General features: G+C 38.8%; 1 protein-coding gene across 2 annotated transcripts in view; it reads left to right on the top strand.

Moving 5' to 3' along the window:
• Window positions 1–10,228: 10,228 nt before the first annotated feature.
• The window catches only part of slc4a3 (solute carrier family 4 member 3), a 37,405-nt gene continuing 26,513 nt past the window's right edge, over window positions 10,229–21,120 (top strand). For both annotated transcript variants that reach the window (XM_066687388.1, XM_066687387.1), the window contains exons 1-2: window positions 10,229–10,374; window positions 19,886–20,042. In XM_066687388.1, coding sequence (XP_066543485.1) covers window positions 10,321–10,374; window positions 19,886–20,042 — 211 coding nt within the window. In that variant the 5' untranslated portion in view covers window positions 10,229–10,320. The remainder of the gene's footprint in view (window positions 10,375–19,885; window positions 20,043–21,120) is intronic.

The following is a 21,120-nucleotide window of genomic DNA, read 5'->3' as shown; positions in this document are numbered from 1 at the left end:
CTAAAGAACACAAGTGACAATCATAAAAATGAAACAGGGAGAATTGTGTGGTATTGTAAATGGGGTGTAAACTGTACCCTAATGTCAGCTATAATCATTATTTTTGAACCTGGGTACAAGTTAACAGATGATCTTTGTTCTCAAAGCAGAATTGTCAATTATATAAACTGGAAAATGGAATACTCTGCTTAAACTATTTATTTAAACTCCATTCTCGGTCATCCAGGAGCAGCAATTGGATTGGTTTGGCTGGGTCACATTGCAGAAACACAGGGGCTGGTTCAGAACCTGCTAATGTCATGAATGGGAGACTTGACTTCCAGATGGATGTTGTCCCAGATATGTGTCTGTCTTTTTTTAAAGCAAGTGAGTATTTAGGAGAAAACAGGTGAGTGTCTGTGGCTGGGGAAAATGCTCTCTGAATCTTCCAATTACAGCATTTTTGAAGAGCATATCTTTTTAATTATTTACAAAGCTGAATATTTGAGTGCATTAAAGGAACTACAGAAATGGCTAATGCGTTGTGTCTTATCTGATTTCATGACCCCTGCCTATCTGCCCATGAAAGCATTGTAGGGCATTTATGTCTTTTTCTTGTGTTGATTTTTTGTGTGCCTGAGTGCACGACCCAGATGAGGTGAAAATGATTCACAGCTGGTGAGGAGAGATTTACAATGCCATTTCTGTGCATTTGAGAAACTACAATTCTGTTAGAAAGATCAGCTCTCATAGCCGTTAGATTCACATTCCCCCCCCCTCCCCGAAAAACCTTTCCTTCCAAATGTGTCCATACATGTCCCCTAATGTATTATGGGTCATGAAGACACAGATTGCTTCTACATAATATTAATAATGTATGATCAACAGCCACAGAAGCAATGGGGTTGCCATTCCTCTCCATAACAGCCCCTTTAATGTTTATCAATTGCAGATTTATTTATTTATTATCTGCAGTATTCATGAGACACATTTTGGCTCATTAGTTAAAAATTATACTGAAATATAACAACTGTGCATGTTCAGAGACAGAGTGAGATAGATGCAGTGTTGCAAGTGCAAAATTGTAAACTATGATTTCTGTACACTTGTGAAATAAAGTAAAAATAAACACATTCAAATGGAAATTGACATTATACAGAAATATATGATGATGATGAATACTACTACGACTACTAAATAAATAATAAACAAATACATAAAAAGCAGTACAGTTCTGGTGATTACAGTTTACAGGTCGCACAGCAGAGAGTTGGGTCACATAATCCACAGGTGCAGTAGGAATAGGTGACTTCTAGTTGGTGAGAACGAGTGTGAAACTATGCGACTATAACCAAGAAGCCAGCCAAGGGTGATCAGAGAGCAGAGGAACATGTGAGCAGAAGTTGGTAGTTTTAGAATGAGAGGACTTGTATATCAAATAGGGCTGTGTCGGTAAACGGTATACCGCCTCACCGCGGTGCAATATCATTTATAGCTACTGAATTGAATACTTATTGTATCTGTTAAGTATGACTTATTAATAGTCTGTTTAGGTTTTATTTATGTAATTTGTATGTGAATACGTACTGACTGTGTAATGTATGATTTATTATAGCGCTATTTGCACAGCTTAAGTGGTGATTTCCAAAAGAAAACTTGTTGATGAAAATCTTTTGTCTGTGGCCTTATTGATTGTAATTAAAAACTCGTGATGAAAAGTGCATAACACATGGACAGGTACCTTCTCCATTTATATAGTGTTTTTCAAACGAATAGTGAAACATTGCAATCATCATTAAAGCCCGCTGTCATGTTGGTATGTTTGGCACGGAATCATAACTGAAATCACACGTTTGTAACACTTAAAAACATTCAAACGGATTAATGAACATATACTTCTTTAAAATATGTATCAGAATCTAAAAAGTCTACTTCAAATGCTCCTTTTAAAGTCGGGATTTTAAGTCATAACACTTAAGAAAACAATTTGCAATGTAACTGGCACAACATTCTTTTAAATCTTTATTTTATTCTGTTTGTCTTGTGTATTTATTAATAACGATTAATATTACCTTCATTTTGTTTTGGTGTAGCAACTGTTTGTTTGACTCCTCCTACTTCTTTTTCAGAATAGCCCCGCCCCCACACGGTAATATCGATTCTTCAACGGTATATCGACACCAACAATCTGACACCGGCACAGCCCTCCTGTCACAGAGCAGAGGGCAGTAGGAAGGCCACAGTCGCAATTTTTCTCTCTGTGCCACAAACACAAGACTTGCATTGCCACGGTAACCTGATCGGTATCATTCTATATTACAACTATTACCAAATGTTGCAGAATGAAACTGCCCTCATTGCTTAGAAATGGCTTGGCCCAGGTCGTGCATTTGGCACAAGTGTCCAAGCTGGTTCAGGATGTGTGCTTTGCAAAACAGCTTGATTTCAGTCTGTCAGACTCTGCAGGGAAAAGCATCACACATAGGATTGTAGGGAGGCAATGTAGGACCGGCTCCTCTCCCCGCACCCTGCCCCGCACCCTGCCCCGCACCCTGCCCCTGCCCCGCCCCGCACCCTGCCCCGCCCCGCACCCCGCCCCGCCCCGCACCCTGCCCCGCACCCCGCCCCGCACCCTGCCCCGGGCTCGTCTCGCGCGTGCGGAGGGGAGGGTGGGCCCGGCGTCACGTGGCCGGAGCGGCGGGGGGGCGGCAGTGTGGAGCATCGCGGCGGCGGCGGCGGCGGCGGAGACTGCGCACACCCTCCACCCGGACAGCTCTCCCAGCGCACAGGTAGGCGACTTCACTTCAGTCGGTCACTGACCCCCCCGGCGCACAACGTCAGGGAGAGGGGAACAAGCCTCGCAAAGCTCCCCCCAGCAGAGCGGTGCAGGGCGGCTGTCCAGCTCGCTCAGCCGGGGCATGCTGCCTCCCTCAACGGAGGAAGCGCTTTCTTCCAAGGCAAGGTCTCTACTGGCAGGGTGTCTTGTTGTAGCTGAAGGGGGACACAACATACATGGGGAGGGAGGGGGGGGGGGGGGTCTCACCTTTTTATCCCCCTTTTAGAGAGGATGATGATTCGGATGAAGAAGAGAGCATTGCAACTGGTTTCCCCGCACGGCACGCACGCTGGCAGTATACGGCGGGATGCCTGTGGAATAGTAAGCAGGTGATGCGCTCGGTGCGGCGGGGGCGGCGGCGGTGCGTTAAGGCTGATTTGGTGCCAGGCGTCGGGAAGCGCGGCTGCTTCGTGTTTGTGTCTCAATAAGCCTGTTACACCCCCGTGTGTGCGCCTGTCCAGCAAGACGTGTGCCGCGGGGGGACAGTCCGCCAGTGGGTGCGCTTTTTTGGGGGGCTCGGAACAAAGGAAACAAGGATGAAGACACGTCGCCTTGCCGGATGGATGCGGGGTTAATGTCGGGGATGAGGACGTGGATCGAAAGTAGGTTAGCAGCGCAGAGGGCATTACATATGTAGGATCCGTGTCTGACTTGTGCGTAAGATGTGTTAAGTGTAACTTAGTGCAATTATGAATCCATATGTATCTAGTCTTTCCATTTACAGGAAGGAAAACTGAAACTAAGATTGTGCGTAATAAGGTTTATTCTCCGTGAAGGCAGTGGTGTAAATGCTTACTGTTCGCATTAGACCCATAGACTGACGTGTTATTCATGTGGCTCATTACACCTTTCGTTTGTCTGAGCTCTGTCTGGGAACATCTGGAGGAGCGCAAATCTGACCAGGTGTACAGGAGCCAAATATAATGGACACATTGAGTCTACCCCAGGTTTAGGTATAGTGTAATCTAATGTAAGATAAAGTGATAGCAACAGTAATAATATCCATAATGATGATGATAATGAAGAATAATATATTGCCACGAATTTAGTTTAATGTATGTCAGCATCACCATCAGCCTATACGGCTCTGGAAAAAATGAAGAGACCACTTGACATTGATTTCTGAACTTGGAGTGGTCTCTTCATTTTTGCCAGAGCTGTGTATCAGTTCACTGCTGGATGAAAGGCTCCCCAAGATGTTTCCACTTGCTTCTCTTTTCCATGTCACGCCTGCAAAGTTTATGATTTCATCTTCCCCTATTTTATGTGGTCGTCTTCTAGGTCTTTTCATCTCTTGGTATCCATTCAATAGCTTCCTTTGTCCGTCTTTGATCTGTTCTTGCAGTGTGTCCGGCCCATTACCATTTTAACATTTTCACTCTTTCAATGATGTCACATATTTTAGTTTGTTCTTGAATCCATTCATTTCCATTTGAATGATAATTACAGATAATTTGTACAGTGACTAAGCAGTTATTATGAAAATACATGACTGTATTAATGGAGACTTAGCCATCAGTAATAATAATAATAATAATAATAATAATAATAATAATAATATAGTCATAATAGTAGTACAAATTAGTACTTAGTAACATAAATTAAACCAAACTCACAAACAACCTGTATTCATTGCGTATTGTGATTTTTATGATTATAAATGCCAAAGGGATCACTTTCTCAGGATCTCTTAAGTTTCATTAAGCTCTTGGGAAGAGTTCAATCATTTAGCTGCCTCAAGATAACTTTTAGAAAGATTTCAAAGTGTAGGCTAAATAAAAATCAGGTGCATTACGCATTATATTTTTCTTTCAGTATTTTACTTTTTTTAATAAAAAAATAGTGACATTTGTATGTATGACTACTTAGTTATATTTTTACAGAGTTGGTGCCTGAGGCTTATAGAAAAACATGCTTGGTGACAGGTCACCACTGCAATCCCTCAAGCGTGTTGTTTAAATGAAACTTCAAGAATAAGGCTTATCCCCCTGAATGTCATTAAACCCCTTTTAAAATGATGTTTCTGAAGAAGAAATGCATGAATCTCTGTGATCCTTTGTCAAACACAGCTACTAGATAATGGGGTTCCAGCTAATTAACCTGTAGATGACATGCTGCCCTGCCAAAAAAAGAGATGGAGATGGAAATAATAGCAGAAAATAAACTATGGAGGGGAACGTTCATTCTGCATTTTAGTAAAGAAGGTAATAGGTTAAAAAGTGATTTGTTAAACGAGTGCATCTGTGGCAGGAATTACAGCTTGCCTCGCTCTATTGATGCTTGCCTGAGTATACATAGACATTTTTTGGCACAGCAAGTGGCTCAGCCTGAATTTAAATCTGTACACTTCAGTACCACGTGAGTCCCATAGAGTCATATAACTTACTTTGTAATGTAAGGTAAGCTGTGCAAATCTGCTGACAAAGGTATAGGTAACTTATTTTAGAAATAACTGATGGTTGATTGTGGTTTTTGTTTAATTAATCACTAAACCTTCATCTATGCCATTTTACCTAGATTTCAATATTCTGTAGTGAAGCTGAGAAAACATGCAGTTTGAAAGTTTGTAAGCTGGAGGTATTTTTTTCATACATGTAAGGAGAGACTTGTGGTGCGATCAGTAGTAACACCTGCTATAACACTGCTTCGGAGATTCTGTGCAGTTAGCATAGTTTGTTATCAGTTAGCATGGAAGTGAACATTTTAACTTCCAGTTATAGAAGCATTACACATTTGGTGTTTATGTGAAGAATATTGTGTGTCTCGTACATCTCCATGTTTTTATGACATAAAGTTCTAGACTATTCTAAGTTAAATGGAGCTAATACTGTTTCTCGAAAATATTACAGTCAATATCTGCAATGACTAACCCAAAGATAAAAAAAAAAGCTGTCATGTCATGAAGTGTGTGTTAATTAAAACTCATAAAGTGACACAGCTTGCTCATCTGACACTGCCCACTCAGCCCTGCCAGTCCAACTTCCAATAAGATTAGTTTAATCATTCCTGTCTTGTCCAGAGTTACATTAATAACATTAGTATTAACCAAATGCGGCCCAAAAAGCAAAGGGGCACAATAGAGTTTATTTTTTGTAGGCTTCTTTATGTTTCTAAATAGCTGCTAATAGGAATTTAAGTGTGCCAAACAGACATCTGCACTCTAAATGACTGGATCTCAAATGATGAAATCCAATGGTATAGCATTACTTGGTTCGTGGAAACAAATGGGAATGATTGTGTGGTTGCTTTCTGCTCCTGATGATACATGGAAAATAACATAAACTTTAGAAGAATACAGGTTATGTCATTAACAGGACTGTAGTAACAGTGTTCCCCTGGTGTTAACATTACTTGAAACTTTTTTTATTCTTATTGCCACTGATTATTTTAAGAAAGTTAATTCCCTATGTTGGAAGCAGAAACTCAGTCGGAGTAAACTGGAGGTAAACTGTACAAAGTGAAAAGAGAGTCATAGGATCTATTGTCCTCAGTAAGATGATTCAGCAAAGTCTATAAAGCTAGAATTTTAAATTAAGCAGAAAAAACACACGAGAAAAGGCAGTTAAATTTGATGGCTCAATTGTCTGACCAAATTAATCTACTAATGGCATTTAGCAAAGTGAGGCGATTATAGGAGTCTCTTCAGCGTTCTTCATTCCACCACCAATTGGCATCCTTGGCGTCTGAGTCATGCCGAGCGACACAGTGCCAAACTGTGATTTGTGTCATTATTACAGAGGCCATTCCACAGCTGCCAGAAACTTTGCAGAGACTATGAGGGGCAACAGCCCTCTCATGCCCTCTTCTCCAATTTGGAGATGAGAGAGGAGTTCTGTAGGATCTGCTCGGGTAGGAGTTTGACTCCTTTCTGAGTGTGAGTGGGGATACACCATGAGGAATTACATTTGGTGGGGAAGCACTGATTTAATGTTGGAGCTGCTGGTAGATTCTTGGAAAAGGTAGGATGTTTGATCTTGGAGTTCAGGCATACTTGAAATTGCTTTATATAGCTCTATGGGGGCTGTTGTTTGCCACATGCCAGGGATTAGGAGTAGCAGATGTAGATCAAGTAGACGTGACAGCTTTATTTTTGAAAAGTAGGGTTAAAAACAACATTTCTTGGTATGAAAAAGATCTAATAAATACTACTACTACTGCTACTGCTACAATTGCTATTTTTATATAGGCAGATGGGATCGGTAAATAATTTGTTTATATTTCAGTTCTTTGTGTTAAGTGGCTAGTTGTCGTCCTGCTGAAAACAGTTTGGCCTTGTGTTAGCGTTGAACGGAGCATGCATGTCCTAGACAGGAATGTCCAAAGTCAAAGAAACTTCTGAAGGATCGGAAGCATGAAATGTCTTATCAATGTTTACCACATCTTACTGTAAATGTCAATGGATGCCTGCCTATGTGTGATTGTTTTTGAGTTGTTTGTTGCATTTATTTGTGTGGTATTATCTCTTATTACGATCTTAGCACAGTGTGTAAAGTAACCACAGATATCCATATGAAAAATGTTCTGTATCTGTCTTTACTCAGGTGATATCACTTCTGGTGTTCTAATGGAATGCAGTGATTATTTGTCAAGTTGCTCAGATGTGTTGACAATAGTAAGTGACATGATCTGTGATGCATCTCTGGCTTCAGACAGAGACAGAGACAGATACATGCAGAATGATACAAGTAATCGCGAAAACACTACAAATATATTTTTTTTGTTTCTTGTGAGAAAGCCTGATTTGAATATTGACTTATAGTCTTTATAACCAAAGAAGTTTGTACCGCTGGTTAGATTTTCGAATGCGTTTCCAATTCCAAATTAAATCAAACGTCTGTCTTTTTCAATTGCATGACTCAAAATATTTCCTGCTGCAATCACTTTTCTCCAGCTTGGTACATAATTCATGATTCATATCTGTTCTGACATGGATTTCAGGAAAATAATGCACCTTGAAAAGTCCTGCTCTTTTAGTAATGTTTGAACAAGGAAATATTATTTTCTTTCTTTTTCAATAAATCCATGTTTCTTCCCCTCTGTGAGCAAAGGTCATTGTTTGCAAGCTAGCATCAGTCTTGCAGACTAAATCCTCATCAAAACTTTTTGTGGCAGCAGCTGTAAATTATGCTCGCAGTGCTTTAATGGCTCAGTGAAATCTATAACTTCAGGCTCTGGCAATGACAAGATTAAGAAAGCAAATGGAGAAACAGCTGTTGTTGTTCTGTGACTTGGTTGGCACAATATTCTGAAACAAAGGAGTATTCATTCTGACTAATTTCTGTACCTCGTTGTTTGAATGAAGTTTAATGAGCCACAAGGTAACTGAACATAATAGAACACAAGTTAAATAGACCACCAGTTTAAAAGCCTAGTGTCTAGATTCTGGATGATTTCCAAGAGATTTTCTTTCTCAGTACTTTTTATTTTTATTTTTTAGCTGCCAGAAGTAGTTTATGTAATGCGTTTATAAAAGGATGAAAAAACACCTGTTGCTTTTTATAAGCAGGAACCAATCGACTACTGTAATTTTGTAAGGTAAGAATTATTCATTATTCTCAAGAAGCAGATGTAGCAAGGTAATTTTAATGGGTGTTTTTCCTACTTAAAACTAATGACAGATTACAGTAGAAGGGGTTGGAGAATGGCTTTCTATAAACTGCACAAACAGTTCCCAGCAGGTTATTCTTAGCCATGTTCTACCCACATGGAAAACTGGCATATTTATAATATAGGGTGTATATTTATATTGTTTTCTAAATTACAAATATATACCAAATCGCATTATTGTATGTATGGGTTTTTCATATGGGTAACATTTGTAGTACTAGTAGGCTACATAAAATACATATACCTTTTAAAAAGCAGTTTATCATGAGCATCCCACGTTTTTCAGAGTAAAAATATTTTTTTCTCTTCTGTCAAATTTCGAAAGAAGAATGTGCAATGCTGTAGATATTTACTTCCCACTTCTCAGTTTGCAATGATTAAAATACTAATTAAGCAGCTTCCTTTGAACGGAGAAGCCTATAATTGAATGTTAATAAGGTGTTGAGTTATAATGTTATTTTGGTATAGATACCGAACACTTGTGGACATTTAGGAATAATGGTTCAAATATAACACTTGACTGCACTCATTTTACATCTGTTAGTAGAATGCACATACTGTAAGTGGTTTACTAAAATGTTTACATATGGTATAATCTGTTATACAGTATATGTTCTCTGCACTTACTGGTACAACAATGATATGGGATGTAGCAAAGTTTGCTCGTAGTAAGGATACTTACCAATCCATGGCCATGGCAAATACAAGATGTGTGTAGTTTGCATTAGCATCTTTTGTATTTGTTGTATCTCCAATGAAGCTGAAGTGTCACTTACTGATCTAAGCTCATTTGCTTTAGTTGCATAGTGACAGCAGCTGTTGGCAACAATGCCGTACAGTTACCCCAACAAGGTATCTGTTGACAGGTAAGTAAATGGGAAAAACATGACGATCTGTCAAATAAAGATGCATTTGTTTATTAATCATAATGCAAAATCCAAAAAGTCAGATGTGGTCTTAACAGTTTTTGGAAAACAGGCTAGAATAGGCAGCCTTGAAGATGCTGATTTTGTGCAAAACTAATCTGCTTGAATTTGCAGATCAACAAGTCAAAATTTAAGAGGTTCTAAAGTCACTTTCTAAACTCTCAAGTGATACTGTGCCCATCTGCTGTTTGCTTGCTCTAGTTTAGGATGTATAACAACACTGGAAAACTTTGCAGAAAACAGAAATAACTAATGTGATTACATAGGACAATGTTTAAAAGTCTGCTCAGTTGAGGAGCCCAGACCTCAAGTAATATGAATCGACTGAAAGATCTACATTCTCCTCCATGCCGTCTTTTGAAATGGAGTGGAAAGAGAGGATGTAAGAGGATGTAATATTAAAGGCTAGCTTAGGATGCTACCAATGGTGCCTTGTCACAAGCACAGTTAGCTTCACTAAAAAATAAAACTCCTCTTTGTGATTAGGACTACATATTTTTCTATTTGTTTGTAAGAACATTTTCCATGTTTTTATGTATTTTTTATAATTGAATCCATTAGAACACAAAAACATGTTGATGAAATTATAAACAATTTTAAGAAAAGAACAAGGAGTATATAAGACCTTTATCTGAGCTAATTATGTGATGGAAAAGCTGTTTAGGTTTTCAAGGGAGGTGTGTGTGTTTGTGGGGGGTGATATTAGTGTGTCTTCCCTGCTGGAGTGGAAATGGAGCTCTACGTAATACTCCTTGGTTTAATAAGTCATTTCTTCATAGAAAGAAAGATGGAGAGATTTTTAGGCTCTCACTCAAGGCACCAAACCTCTAGCTACAAAAGCAAGTTTTATTTAACCTCTGTCTGTCTCTGTCAGCAGGTTATGCCACCCCACAGGTTCACTGGAAACCCAACAGTGAAAGAGAAGGGCTGATCCCAGGACTCCGCGCTTCCCCTGGTGTCCCCTGTCTAAGCATGGCGGCAGGAGGTGCGGCCCCCGGGAGTGATGTGTTTATCAACCTGCATCAGGTATCAGAACCTCCCTGCCACTTCAGGCTGTCTACTATGTTTCTGTTTTCTGTCTCTGGGTGAGCATGATAAGAAAAACAATCATATAACTGGTACATCAGCTGTGAATACGAGTCAGAATTCACAAACCCTTTATGATGTAAGGCACTCATTAGAAACATATCACACTTTAGTTTGGGAATGAAGAAAGCAGAATTAAATTAAGTGGAAAAATCACACACTCCCTTTTTGCTATAGTTCCTAAGATAAATATATCTCAAATAAATTGCCACAGTTTGTGTAAGCTTGTACAGAGTTACCTGTATAGGTTCATGTAATTAAGTCCTGTTGACTAATTGACTAATTATTCAACCAGATTTGGTTTAAAACATCAGTGACAGACAATTCCATGAAGCTGGAGGATTTTTTTTAAATAGGGGTTATTAATCTCCTCAGCCTAATTGACATTCTGTGCAAAGGTTAGAACTTTAAAATAGTATTTTCATGCATGACAAAGGGTCTCTGTCAAAATAATTGTTATCTTAAATAATCTAAAGGGCATAAATGTCTTATTTGATTATTAGGAACCACATTAATACTTTTAGTAAGACTTGGTTGCTATGCTGTATCTTAGCAACAGCTTAGTAAAGGACAGTACAGCTGTGCCATGTCTTGGGGAGTTAAATACAAGGTGTGCCTTTATGTGTTGAACATAATAATGCTTTGTCAGCCCTCTGAAAGCAAAAACAGATAGCTATCCATTTTAGAAAGTATGTAACATCGATCTGATATGTTGTTTACAACAATACTCAATTCAGCTTGCCTTCTACTGACTTCATACAACAAGAAGCCCAAGGAAAAACAAAGAACAAATTATTACAAATTAATTTTGAAGATGTCTGGGGACAGTTTGGCACCCTGAATAGCATACCTGGTCTGTAACTGTCTTGTACAGTTCAAAGATGCTGACAATTGTGTCTGTACATCATGTGGCATTGGTGTAACAGACAAGCAACAACACAGTTGTCTGATGTGCAGTACATTTCTAGCAAGTCCTGAGTAGTTGCTGATGAATTGTGACTTCTGAACATGCACATATTTTAAACCCCATTAAAGCTACAACTCGTGTGTCTTTCACTCTTAAGATTATACTATTTATGAATGAACAGGCCACTCGGCCTATCAGAATGCACACTTTTCCTACGAGGTTCCCTGTGCCCTTGCTTTTTCCCTGCTCAGCGTAGTTTGAAGTAACAGGTGGAGTGAGATGAAGTGCCCAGGCCTCATATATCCACCTGTCAATGTACCACCTTGGCAAAGACCAAGCTCATGCTTTGCAAACAAAGGGTATTGACAAGCAAAGCACCTTAGCTTAAGCAGAATAAGAATTTGCAGCAGATTGTTGGGTTTGGTTTTGTTTATAAGTGATCATCTTCTTTTATGTTGCTCTTGCAAATAGTATTAACTCTGTGTCAAAGAGTACAATTTAAAAAATGCTCATGCAGAGCTGGCGCATGCAAAAGAAACTGTCCATAATTGACCAAATAATGTGCTGCAACAGGGGAATATAATGTAAAACAGACTGTGCTGTCTAATTGTACTGTCAGTGAATAGCATGGAATTGGAACAGGTGTAAACATCTCTGCTCATTGGTGCCTGATGAAATAAACTTTGGGAATCATGTGTTTGTGGCAGTGATGACAGATTCATTGTTATTAGACCTCTCATGAGTATTGTGGGTAGCAGATCAAAAACTTTGCCAATTGCTGTGCCAAGTTGCAACAGAGCAGTGCTTGGCATGAAATACAGACAAGATGGTTACTGTGCTGCTGAAAAAAGGAAGTGTATGTATATATGAATGTTGTACTACAAAGACTGACTTCTGGATAATAATTATGACTTATGTTAGGAAAGATTAGGGGAAATGGTGAATTCAAATATATTTATCCGGAAACAAAGTGTAACAACAACAGAAAGTCAACAAACTTGAAAGTGGCACAGAACATAGAGCAATATGTATCGGCACATGGGACACAGCAGAAATTCGTAAGGAAGTCACTCACACTGGGGACTGGAAATAGGGCATTCAAATGTATGAGTTTACTGTCGTTTTTAGGACAAAATCCATAGCCTGCTGATGTGCTTAATCATAGAGGAGTGGATTAGGACTGCCTTGTTGTGTCCCTGTTGTGTTCTGGGGAAGAAGGTGGCAAAATATGTTGTGAAAAGAGTATAAATATTAGAATTATACTGGAATAATAAAGCATATTATTCAGTGACTTAATAAAAAAAGAGTAAATCATCACAAACAAAAACTATGACATATGTATTATTTTCTGACATAAAACTTAATCTGTGCAGAAAACAGGGCAGACACAGTAATAGCAGAACTCCTATTGATCTGGTGATTTAAAAGAAAATCAAAGCAGAGTCTTCAGAATGTCAGTCAGTCACATGATCGTATAGCGGCTGGGTGGTGACTAGAAAGAAAAGCGTATCTTTATTAATCATTCTGGTAATGAAGAAAAAAAAGACTTAAGGAAAACCGTTGCCATCTGACAACCACTGTGCTTGAGGAGGAAACGAGCCGAGACACAATGGCAGCTTGTTTTGCCAACATGCAGTATACATTTTAAATGTAACCTTAGCCTACATGAACTGCAAGGCAAAATACAAAGAGGTAATTCTTCTCCAGGGTTCAAATGATGTTAACAGGTCTTGAAAGAGAACAAGACAAATTGAGTTAGGGCCTTGAATTTCTGGTTGGATATTTGTAATATGGTACACTCTGTAAGAAATAGCCTTTGAAAAGAACGCAAATACCTTTTCTGTTAATATTTATAGTGTATTCTATATTCTATAATTTGCTATGTTGTTTTTGTATAGTCATAAAATAAGGTCTAAAGCTCAGTATATTAACAGTACAGTAGAAATGTTCAGTACGTCTGTGTTACATGCAGTGCAGCAAAAAAGCTCAGCATATTGTCATGACTGGCCAAAGCCCCACATCCCTTTGCACAACACTCTAATTTTAGTGTCTGTGACAGGTAAGGCTTGCTCTCGCGCAGGGGAGCCATGCAGACTGTGTGCTTTTGTCTTGTACAACAGAAACAGCCCCGCAGTGATGAGTTTATTCCCCAAGAACTAATTCATACACAGCTGAGCGCACTGAGGGCTGAGGTGGCAAATATGTGGCTAAATGATATTCAAACAGCAGCCAAATGAACCCTGCTAAAACAACATGGGATAGGAGCAGTGAAGGTGGAGGTGTGGCAAATATAACAAAGCTCAGCAAACCCATGCATTCAAATAACATAATTGCAGACAAACATTTACATTAACTTCCGAGTAAACCTATGTATGGTAATATACATAATTTGATAGTAATGAACATTATTTTATCCAGCATGATGAATTGATCAATAGACTTAAAACATTTTTTTTTTTTTTAAGAAATGAAAGCAGATTTTAAACTAATGCGAATTCAGTTTTGTGGTACTAAATGATTTTAAAGTACTCTGACTTAATTTCAACCAGATTTTGACAACTGGAGTACAGTTTATTCATGAATCACCAAAATCAAACATTTCTTCAACATCATAGACAGTAAAATAAGGTGGCTGTATAACACCAAAAGGTTCAGAGACCAACACTGGCATTTAAAGAAACAAAATGGACTGCTATATAGAGAGTTAGAACTGTTTCCTTAATGCAATGGAAGCATCTAGAAGTGACACAGCAGAAGAGACTTATTGATGTGGTGCCACAGCCCGGTGCTGCCTGACACATGTTGTTGCGTTTCACAAAATTGAAGCTGACAGCAGTGGGAATGATTTTTATAGGTCATCTCAAAATATTTATATATATATATATATATATATATATATATATATATATATATACTGTACAGTAGAATATGAAGGGAAAACATTTTGATTCAGATTAAACACCCTGCATTTCCCAAAAGTTTTTGAAATTTACATCTGCAATGACTCTTGTCTTGTTATTCTTCTCCCCTTCCCCATATTATTTCCCCCCCTCTCAGTATCTTGTACCTGTGCATGATTTGGTTATGCTGATATTTCTCAAAAGGCTTTACTTGGTAATTCCTGACATAGAAGAGCTTGGAAATATACTGTACGCTATGGTGTCATAAAAAAGAAGCCTGTTCCTCACTAGAAAATGGTTTAATTTCCTCCACACTGTGTTAGAAATGTAGATTACAGACTACCTTTTATAAACAGTTAGCCTAAATATTCTGGAATGATGGCTAGCACTTTTTTCTGCAATGGGACACATTTCCTATTTGTGCAAAATAGAAACTATCCATCAGGGAAGTGGAAAGAGGAAAGCAGATACCTTTTTCCATTTCCCTATATGAATGAATAATCCAATGATGCTACTTCTTGTCCATAATGTTGGATTCTCAGTGTTTCTGTCCAGATGAGCTGATTATCTGAAGGGAGATGCAGGTTTTGAAGGGAAAGAGACATGATTGATTGATTGCATTCTTCTATTAGTATTCCCTGTGGCATTGTTGCATTGCTCTTTATTGGGCTGAAGACTTTTTAAAAATATCCAATAAGATGAAGTTACTCCATTTATGCTGCTCTAGCCCTCATAAGACCTTGTAGAGTTATTCCATGGGGACGTTTTAAAATCCTGTAATATATCTTATTACATTTTTAAGCTTGACTCTTAATGGGCAATTATCTTAAAGGAAACTTCTACTTTTGGGTGTATTTAATGCTAATCTATCAAAAGGCGTACTTATAGAAAGGAAGGGATGTTTTTAATGAAATCTAGTTTTTTTTATCATGTGAATGAACAAAATCGTATGGTTGTGTATTTTTTCGTATTGTCTCAGTCACATGTCCTTCTTCAGCTCTTCTTCCCAGATCTCGACTTACTTTTATATGATCTCCCAGGGCATTAGAAACAGCCTCTGGCAATCAATTTCAGAGCCATAAAACACATTTAATAAGAAAATTCTTATTTTTCCTTTATATTGCAGGTTAGTCTCTGCCTTGCCTAAGTTTGTTTTAAGTACATTTGCATATGTCGCATTTTGGTGTGTAATCCGCTTTACATATTAAATATTTATAATGAAGTCTTCCTTAAATGTTGTAGAGTAAAATAAGTGCATGTGTATGTTTGATTATTTTTTATGACTATGACTCATGCAGACATTCTCTAGGAATATTCAGGTCCTTTGCACCGGCCCCGTATTTCAAATGCTAATGAAAAACACAATATATATATTCACATCAGTCAGCAGGCCTTGGATACGAGTCTCTTGGCTCTTCTCTCCGGTTGACTCAGTTACGTATCAGTGTTTAATGATGTTCCCTGAATCAGCTTACATTAACTAGCTAATGACTTGACAAACAGTGTTGCACATTTTCTCTCTTTTTTTATATCCCCAAACTGCTGTTATCGCTAATGGAAAGCAGCCTTTCTGTAGCTGACCAGGTTTTAAAGAGGAAAGGACTCAAATCAAGGCTGATATTATGAGTGCTTCAATTCTGGGGATTTTCCATGCTTGGTCTTTTTCTCTGCTTTTATAGTTGCTGAAACATCAGGCTTCACACCATTACCTGTTGTTTCTGTGAATTTTTTTCCCCTCCCAAATATCACTTCTATCTGTTATGGTTTATGAGTTTGGAAATGTAGACAATTTGGTCTTGTCGGAGTTGTGCATTTCTCACAGATTTTAGCTGTCACCTAATGTGTATTACTCTCACTCTAAAAGCAAGCGGTTGCATGGGCACTTCAGTCCAAATAAGCTTCATCAGCACAGATTTAAGGATGAACGGAGGAGCTCTCTGAGGTGAGGGTTCTTAGCCTCCCTTGGTTCATTAAGAATTAATTTAAAAAGTAGCATAAGGATCAAGGTACTGGTCCTTAGTACCCAAATAACCTATGCTGTTTTACCATAATGTTGACTCATTGCCCTTTGCTATGTAGGCTAGTTGCGTGATGGGATTATTTTGGCTCAGCTAAATAGTGTCCAGTCACTGTGGTTCAGTGATAGCAGTGTTGCTCAGATTAATCCAGGTCTAGGCTAGTTTTAATGTTATGGTTTATGGTAGACTGAGCGGTGTCTGTTTTCACAAACAAACAAAGAATGCTAGTGTGTCACAGATGAGCCAACACTGTCAGCACTCCTAATGGTCCGTTTTGAATTGCTATGACCCAAAAGCATTTGAAAGCTACTACCGGCCTCATGAATGTTAGTTATGTGTCCTAGTACTTGCAGTTTATGTTAATTCATGCATACTTTCTGTTGATTGCATGAATCCAAACTCCAATAAAGCTTATTCATGTAGACACAATCTCTAATTTGGAATAGCCTAAAAGTACACCAAATAATGTGTGTAAATATTTTGTCCAATACCCGTCTCCAAATGACACTACCCTCAGAGCATCATGTGCAATCTGTTTACTCTTTAATACTGACTGGATGTGACCCAGATAAGCCATAACTCACAGGAAATTATAGCAACAGTTTCCCTTCTTGCTTTGAAGTGAAGACCAGTTTGTGGGATCGAAATTTGAAGGGGCTGAAAAAGGCTCAATTTGGACTCAGGGCTCAAAGGCTGCTGCTCATACTGACGTCTGCAAGTTTATCTTCAGTTTACACAGATCATTCAGAAAGAGGGAGCAAACACATCTGTGTAGCCTTTCTGTTTTCTCACTGAAAGCACTTTTTTTATATAGCTAGCAGAGAGACTCTAAAGGCCAAATGGGTTATCAGCTGCAGTCTTGATGTATTCACAGGGCTTGAAACAGAATTACCATTTCTATAATGCAAACTACAACCCAATTGAGAAATTAATGATTTCATTTTGTTTTCCTTTTTATACATCATTGTGGTGGAGGAATAGTTGCAAGTGAAAACTGACAGTAAACACTCAATCCTGCTATCGCTATAGGATAAAAAAGATGCACATCTGTAGTTATGGTCATATCATATAATCAGAACATGGTTTCTGTAATTAAAATGCATGCCATTATTAGACTTCATTTATTGTGCAGTCACACTAGTAGAGTTCCTGTAAGAAATGACATTTATACACAATACGGACGAGATCAGCAATCTTCGGCTCTAGGATGAAGCCACATTACTATTGCGAATTAAGTTGTTTTTCGCAGTTGATAATAGATTACATTTTTTACCCTCTGTAAACAAAATTGCAGCCGGGGGAATGAGTGCTGGCCATTATAAGACTTGGGTGCTGATCAGTTGTTTTCTTTTTCTGTATTGTAAAAGCAGCATATGGGATCCCTGCTGCAGGCTTAACAATCCCGTTCTATTTTTTAATATCACATCACAGTTTGTCTGTCTTTGCAATGAGAAGTGGAGAGCTTACTTTGTAGCAGGCCTATTTTGAATAATTAGTCTAGTACAATATTTTGTTCACTGCTAACATTCAGATACTGACTTAAAAGTCGATTTTTTCATACCAAAGGTCAGTTATTTAAAACAGAAACCATTTAGACAAGAGAAAAGGACAAAGACAAAACCACCAAAAGTAATACCATTTTTATTTAAGACTTATTTTACTTCTATAGCTTTCTTGTTTTGTCATGTTTTGAACCAGGGCAGCTTAAGGGAGCTGGGGAACATTTCAAGGTCTTTGAACTTCTATTTACACAGGAAGTGTATCGCAATTAGGGATTTCCTAGATAATATCAGATGATGTTGCACATTTCATTTGCATCTTAACAAAAAGTCTTTAATGTAGATTACATAATCATTTTGAGAACCTAAATGCAGTCACAATTTAACCCTGGCATTCACAGGGTGTTGTTAACATATTTGCAGGGGTCTTGGACTCACACAGTTTAAGAATGGCAGTTGAACAGGATGTGTAACAATGTGTGACAGTGATGCTCCGCTGAAGTCCCTGGAGTCTATAAAACCTGGCCTTCAGGGAGACCGCTTTTTCAGTTTCTTTGGGCTTCACAGATGGGACTCACAGAGGTGGGCCTAAGATGCTGGTTTGAATCTGGGTCTGATTACACAAACACACACCAAAAATGCAGACTGCTATTCCTGTTTTTACATTGTTTTTTTTTTTTCTCATTAATATAATTATAATGAATGGTGTTATATAAAACTTGAAATGAGAAAAGTATGCCAATCTGCAGTTTTTTAATCAAAATGTTTGAGATAAATAAAATATTTCACAGGAGATGGATGCATTTTTTTTATTTGTGTAGTTTTGTGATAATTTAGCAGTGCGTAAGTTGCCATCAATCCTCTTTGTCAGTGTACAGCGGTGATAAAACTTTTTTGAGGACTACATGAATTTACAGTGATACAATGTGAACTTATTTGGACAGCTTCAACATTTTAATAAGTCTGTGTTTCTGTGGAGAAAAACACTAGAATCCTCAATTAGGAAATGCCTGTAAAGTAATAGCCCTTATGTTAATTTATAATGTACCCGCATCATTGTGGTTTAACTCTGTATTAAAGCTGGTGTTAAGGTCTCAAAGCGGGGTTGGGCTCCGGCTTTGCTTTCCAGCTGGGAGAGTGACATTTCCTCTGTCTCATCCTCTGTCTCCTGTCATTTTATCTGCCGTCACCGAGCTGCCGGTCCCGCGCTGGCACCGCGCCTGGTACTGACGCCACTCACTTCAAAGCCCACATAAAAGAGGTCACAAAACAAGCAGCCAACTACAAGGTTATCAGGGTGCCATGGGGAGGGGCTGAGCCACGCGGCAGGCTGTGCTGCTGTTTCGTGAGCGTGATGGGAAGGCTGTGTAGCATCATTAGCGGGGTAAATCATCTGGGCGGCAGGAGATGTCTTGTGACAGGTGGGATCAACAGAAAGTAATGACAGGCAGTAGATCTGATGTCTACAATGACTAATGCAAAGTACTGTACCTCCATGTAGTCCTCGGTAATCTGCAGTATATGAACAAGGATTATTAAAGGACCATTATACATGCAACCAAGTCTGATATCACCCAATACATGCAATCTTGAAAATACTCTTTATTATCAGCTATTTTTTATTTTCTTTCTCTGCACTACTTGGTATGTTAATTATAATTATTAAAAAATAGTATTCCCCTTTGACATACTGGGCTCATATGATGTCATGTGATGCACCAGTGATCTGGGCTGGAAATTGTTTCTCACTGGTGCATCACATGATATCATATGAGCCCAGTAGACTTGTCAAGTTAGATTTCACACCATGATACTGCAGTGCAAACGGCCCAGGCCTTACTGACTGAACTGCGTGTCACAGGCACCCAATACATAAACAGGGTCTCTGCTGAGTTGTTTCAGCAGCACTTAGTTGTGTAGTGTGTATGCCACCCTCTTTGTGGATCTCTAACACAGCAGGTTGGCTAAACCACCAAGCTGCAGGGCCATCCTGCACTTCAGACAGAGGCTTTTAGCAGAGTGGACTGTGATTACTGGACAGTATTATTGAACACTGAACGATGATGACATTTATTGACTATTATCATCCTGGCAGAATCATTCAGCTCCTCCAGTTGTGCCCTCCAGGTTCTAGATGACGTTGAGAAGAGCTCCTCGAATGGACAGGAGGAAGAAAACTGGGAGAAGGCCTTGTCTGTGGAACGATTCGGGGATATCATTTTGGAATCCAGCTCGCGAAACGCTGAGAAAATGGGCCGCTGCTACAATGAGAGGGACTTTGAGTGTACGTATCACTTTCCCAACTTTAAGACATATCGAAGTGTTAACCACACCCGTTGAGAAGAAAGGGCCCTTTTCAGCTAGACTAACAAAGAGAAGAGTCGCATTACAAGAGAGATTCCCACAGTTCTGTTTTTAATTCGTATTATGCTTTGAGAAGTCGTATCAAAATGTCTCGGGAATAGTCGGGGAGAATGTATAATCAGAGAGGTAAAAAACTTTCCAAGGTTAAAAAATCTAAACTTCTGCCTTTGGTTTTTTTCTTCATTCAACCTAACAAACAATGAATAATACATGACCTCAGGTCTTTCTGTAAATGTCAGATGATTTTTAGTCAAAAAAACATTAGCATGCTTGGCATCTAAATTAAACTTTTGTTGGTGAGCAGAATAGATTGCATTTACAAGTTAATAAAAGTAGCATTGACAGAATGTGCTGGGGAGGCATTGTCATGACATGGAAACTGCCACCATTTACCATAATCCCCAAACCCTTGAGAGCATAGAGAAATGGTGATTGCCCTATGTTTTCTTTGTGCCATGGTGAAGAGCACAGTTTGATGTTTCTCAGTAATCTGACACTTTCCATGACATTTAACCACTGATCTTCTCACCAGTAATACAACTGTTCTCCTTATCAAAAGTGCCCATTCAATAAGAATCTGTCTGCTGCCACATTAATGAATCTCCCTATCGACTGAGGTATTTATAGGCCAGCTCAAATATAGCATTAAAATAAACTAAGACAACAGCTGGCTCTGCCTCACAGTGCTGATAGATTGCCGGGACCTGTAGCACCTTGAAAACCTGATCTTGTCAAATCTCAGCCACCAAACCAAGCCATGCCTGATCAGTACTTGGACAAGAGGCATCAAAACATAATCAATTGGTGACAGGGGACAGTTGGTTTTAGGAGGTGATGGATTAAACTATAAACTAAAGGGTCTGACTATTTCTGGTCACTAAAGAGCCGTGATACTATCTGAGACAATAGTAGCCTTCCTAGTCTGGCGTGCTTATATTTCCTGTAGTTTTTTAATCAGTAAATGTGCTGTGGTGCTGTAGTTAAGAGAGAGATTAAAT

Source organism: Amia ocellicauda, chromosome 16 (genome assembly GCF_036373705.1).
Source record: "Amia ocellicauda isolate fAmiCal2 chromosome 16, fAmiCal2.hap1, whole genome shotgun sequence".
Taxonomy (NCBI): Eukaryota; Metazoa; Chordata; class Actinopteri; order Amiiformes; family Amiidae; genus Amia; species Amia ocellicauda.
Note: the sequence above shows the minus strand (reverse complement) of the source record. Positions and strands in the feature narration are given on the sequence as shown.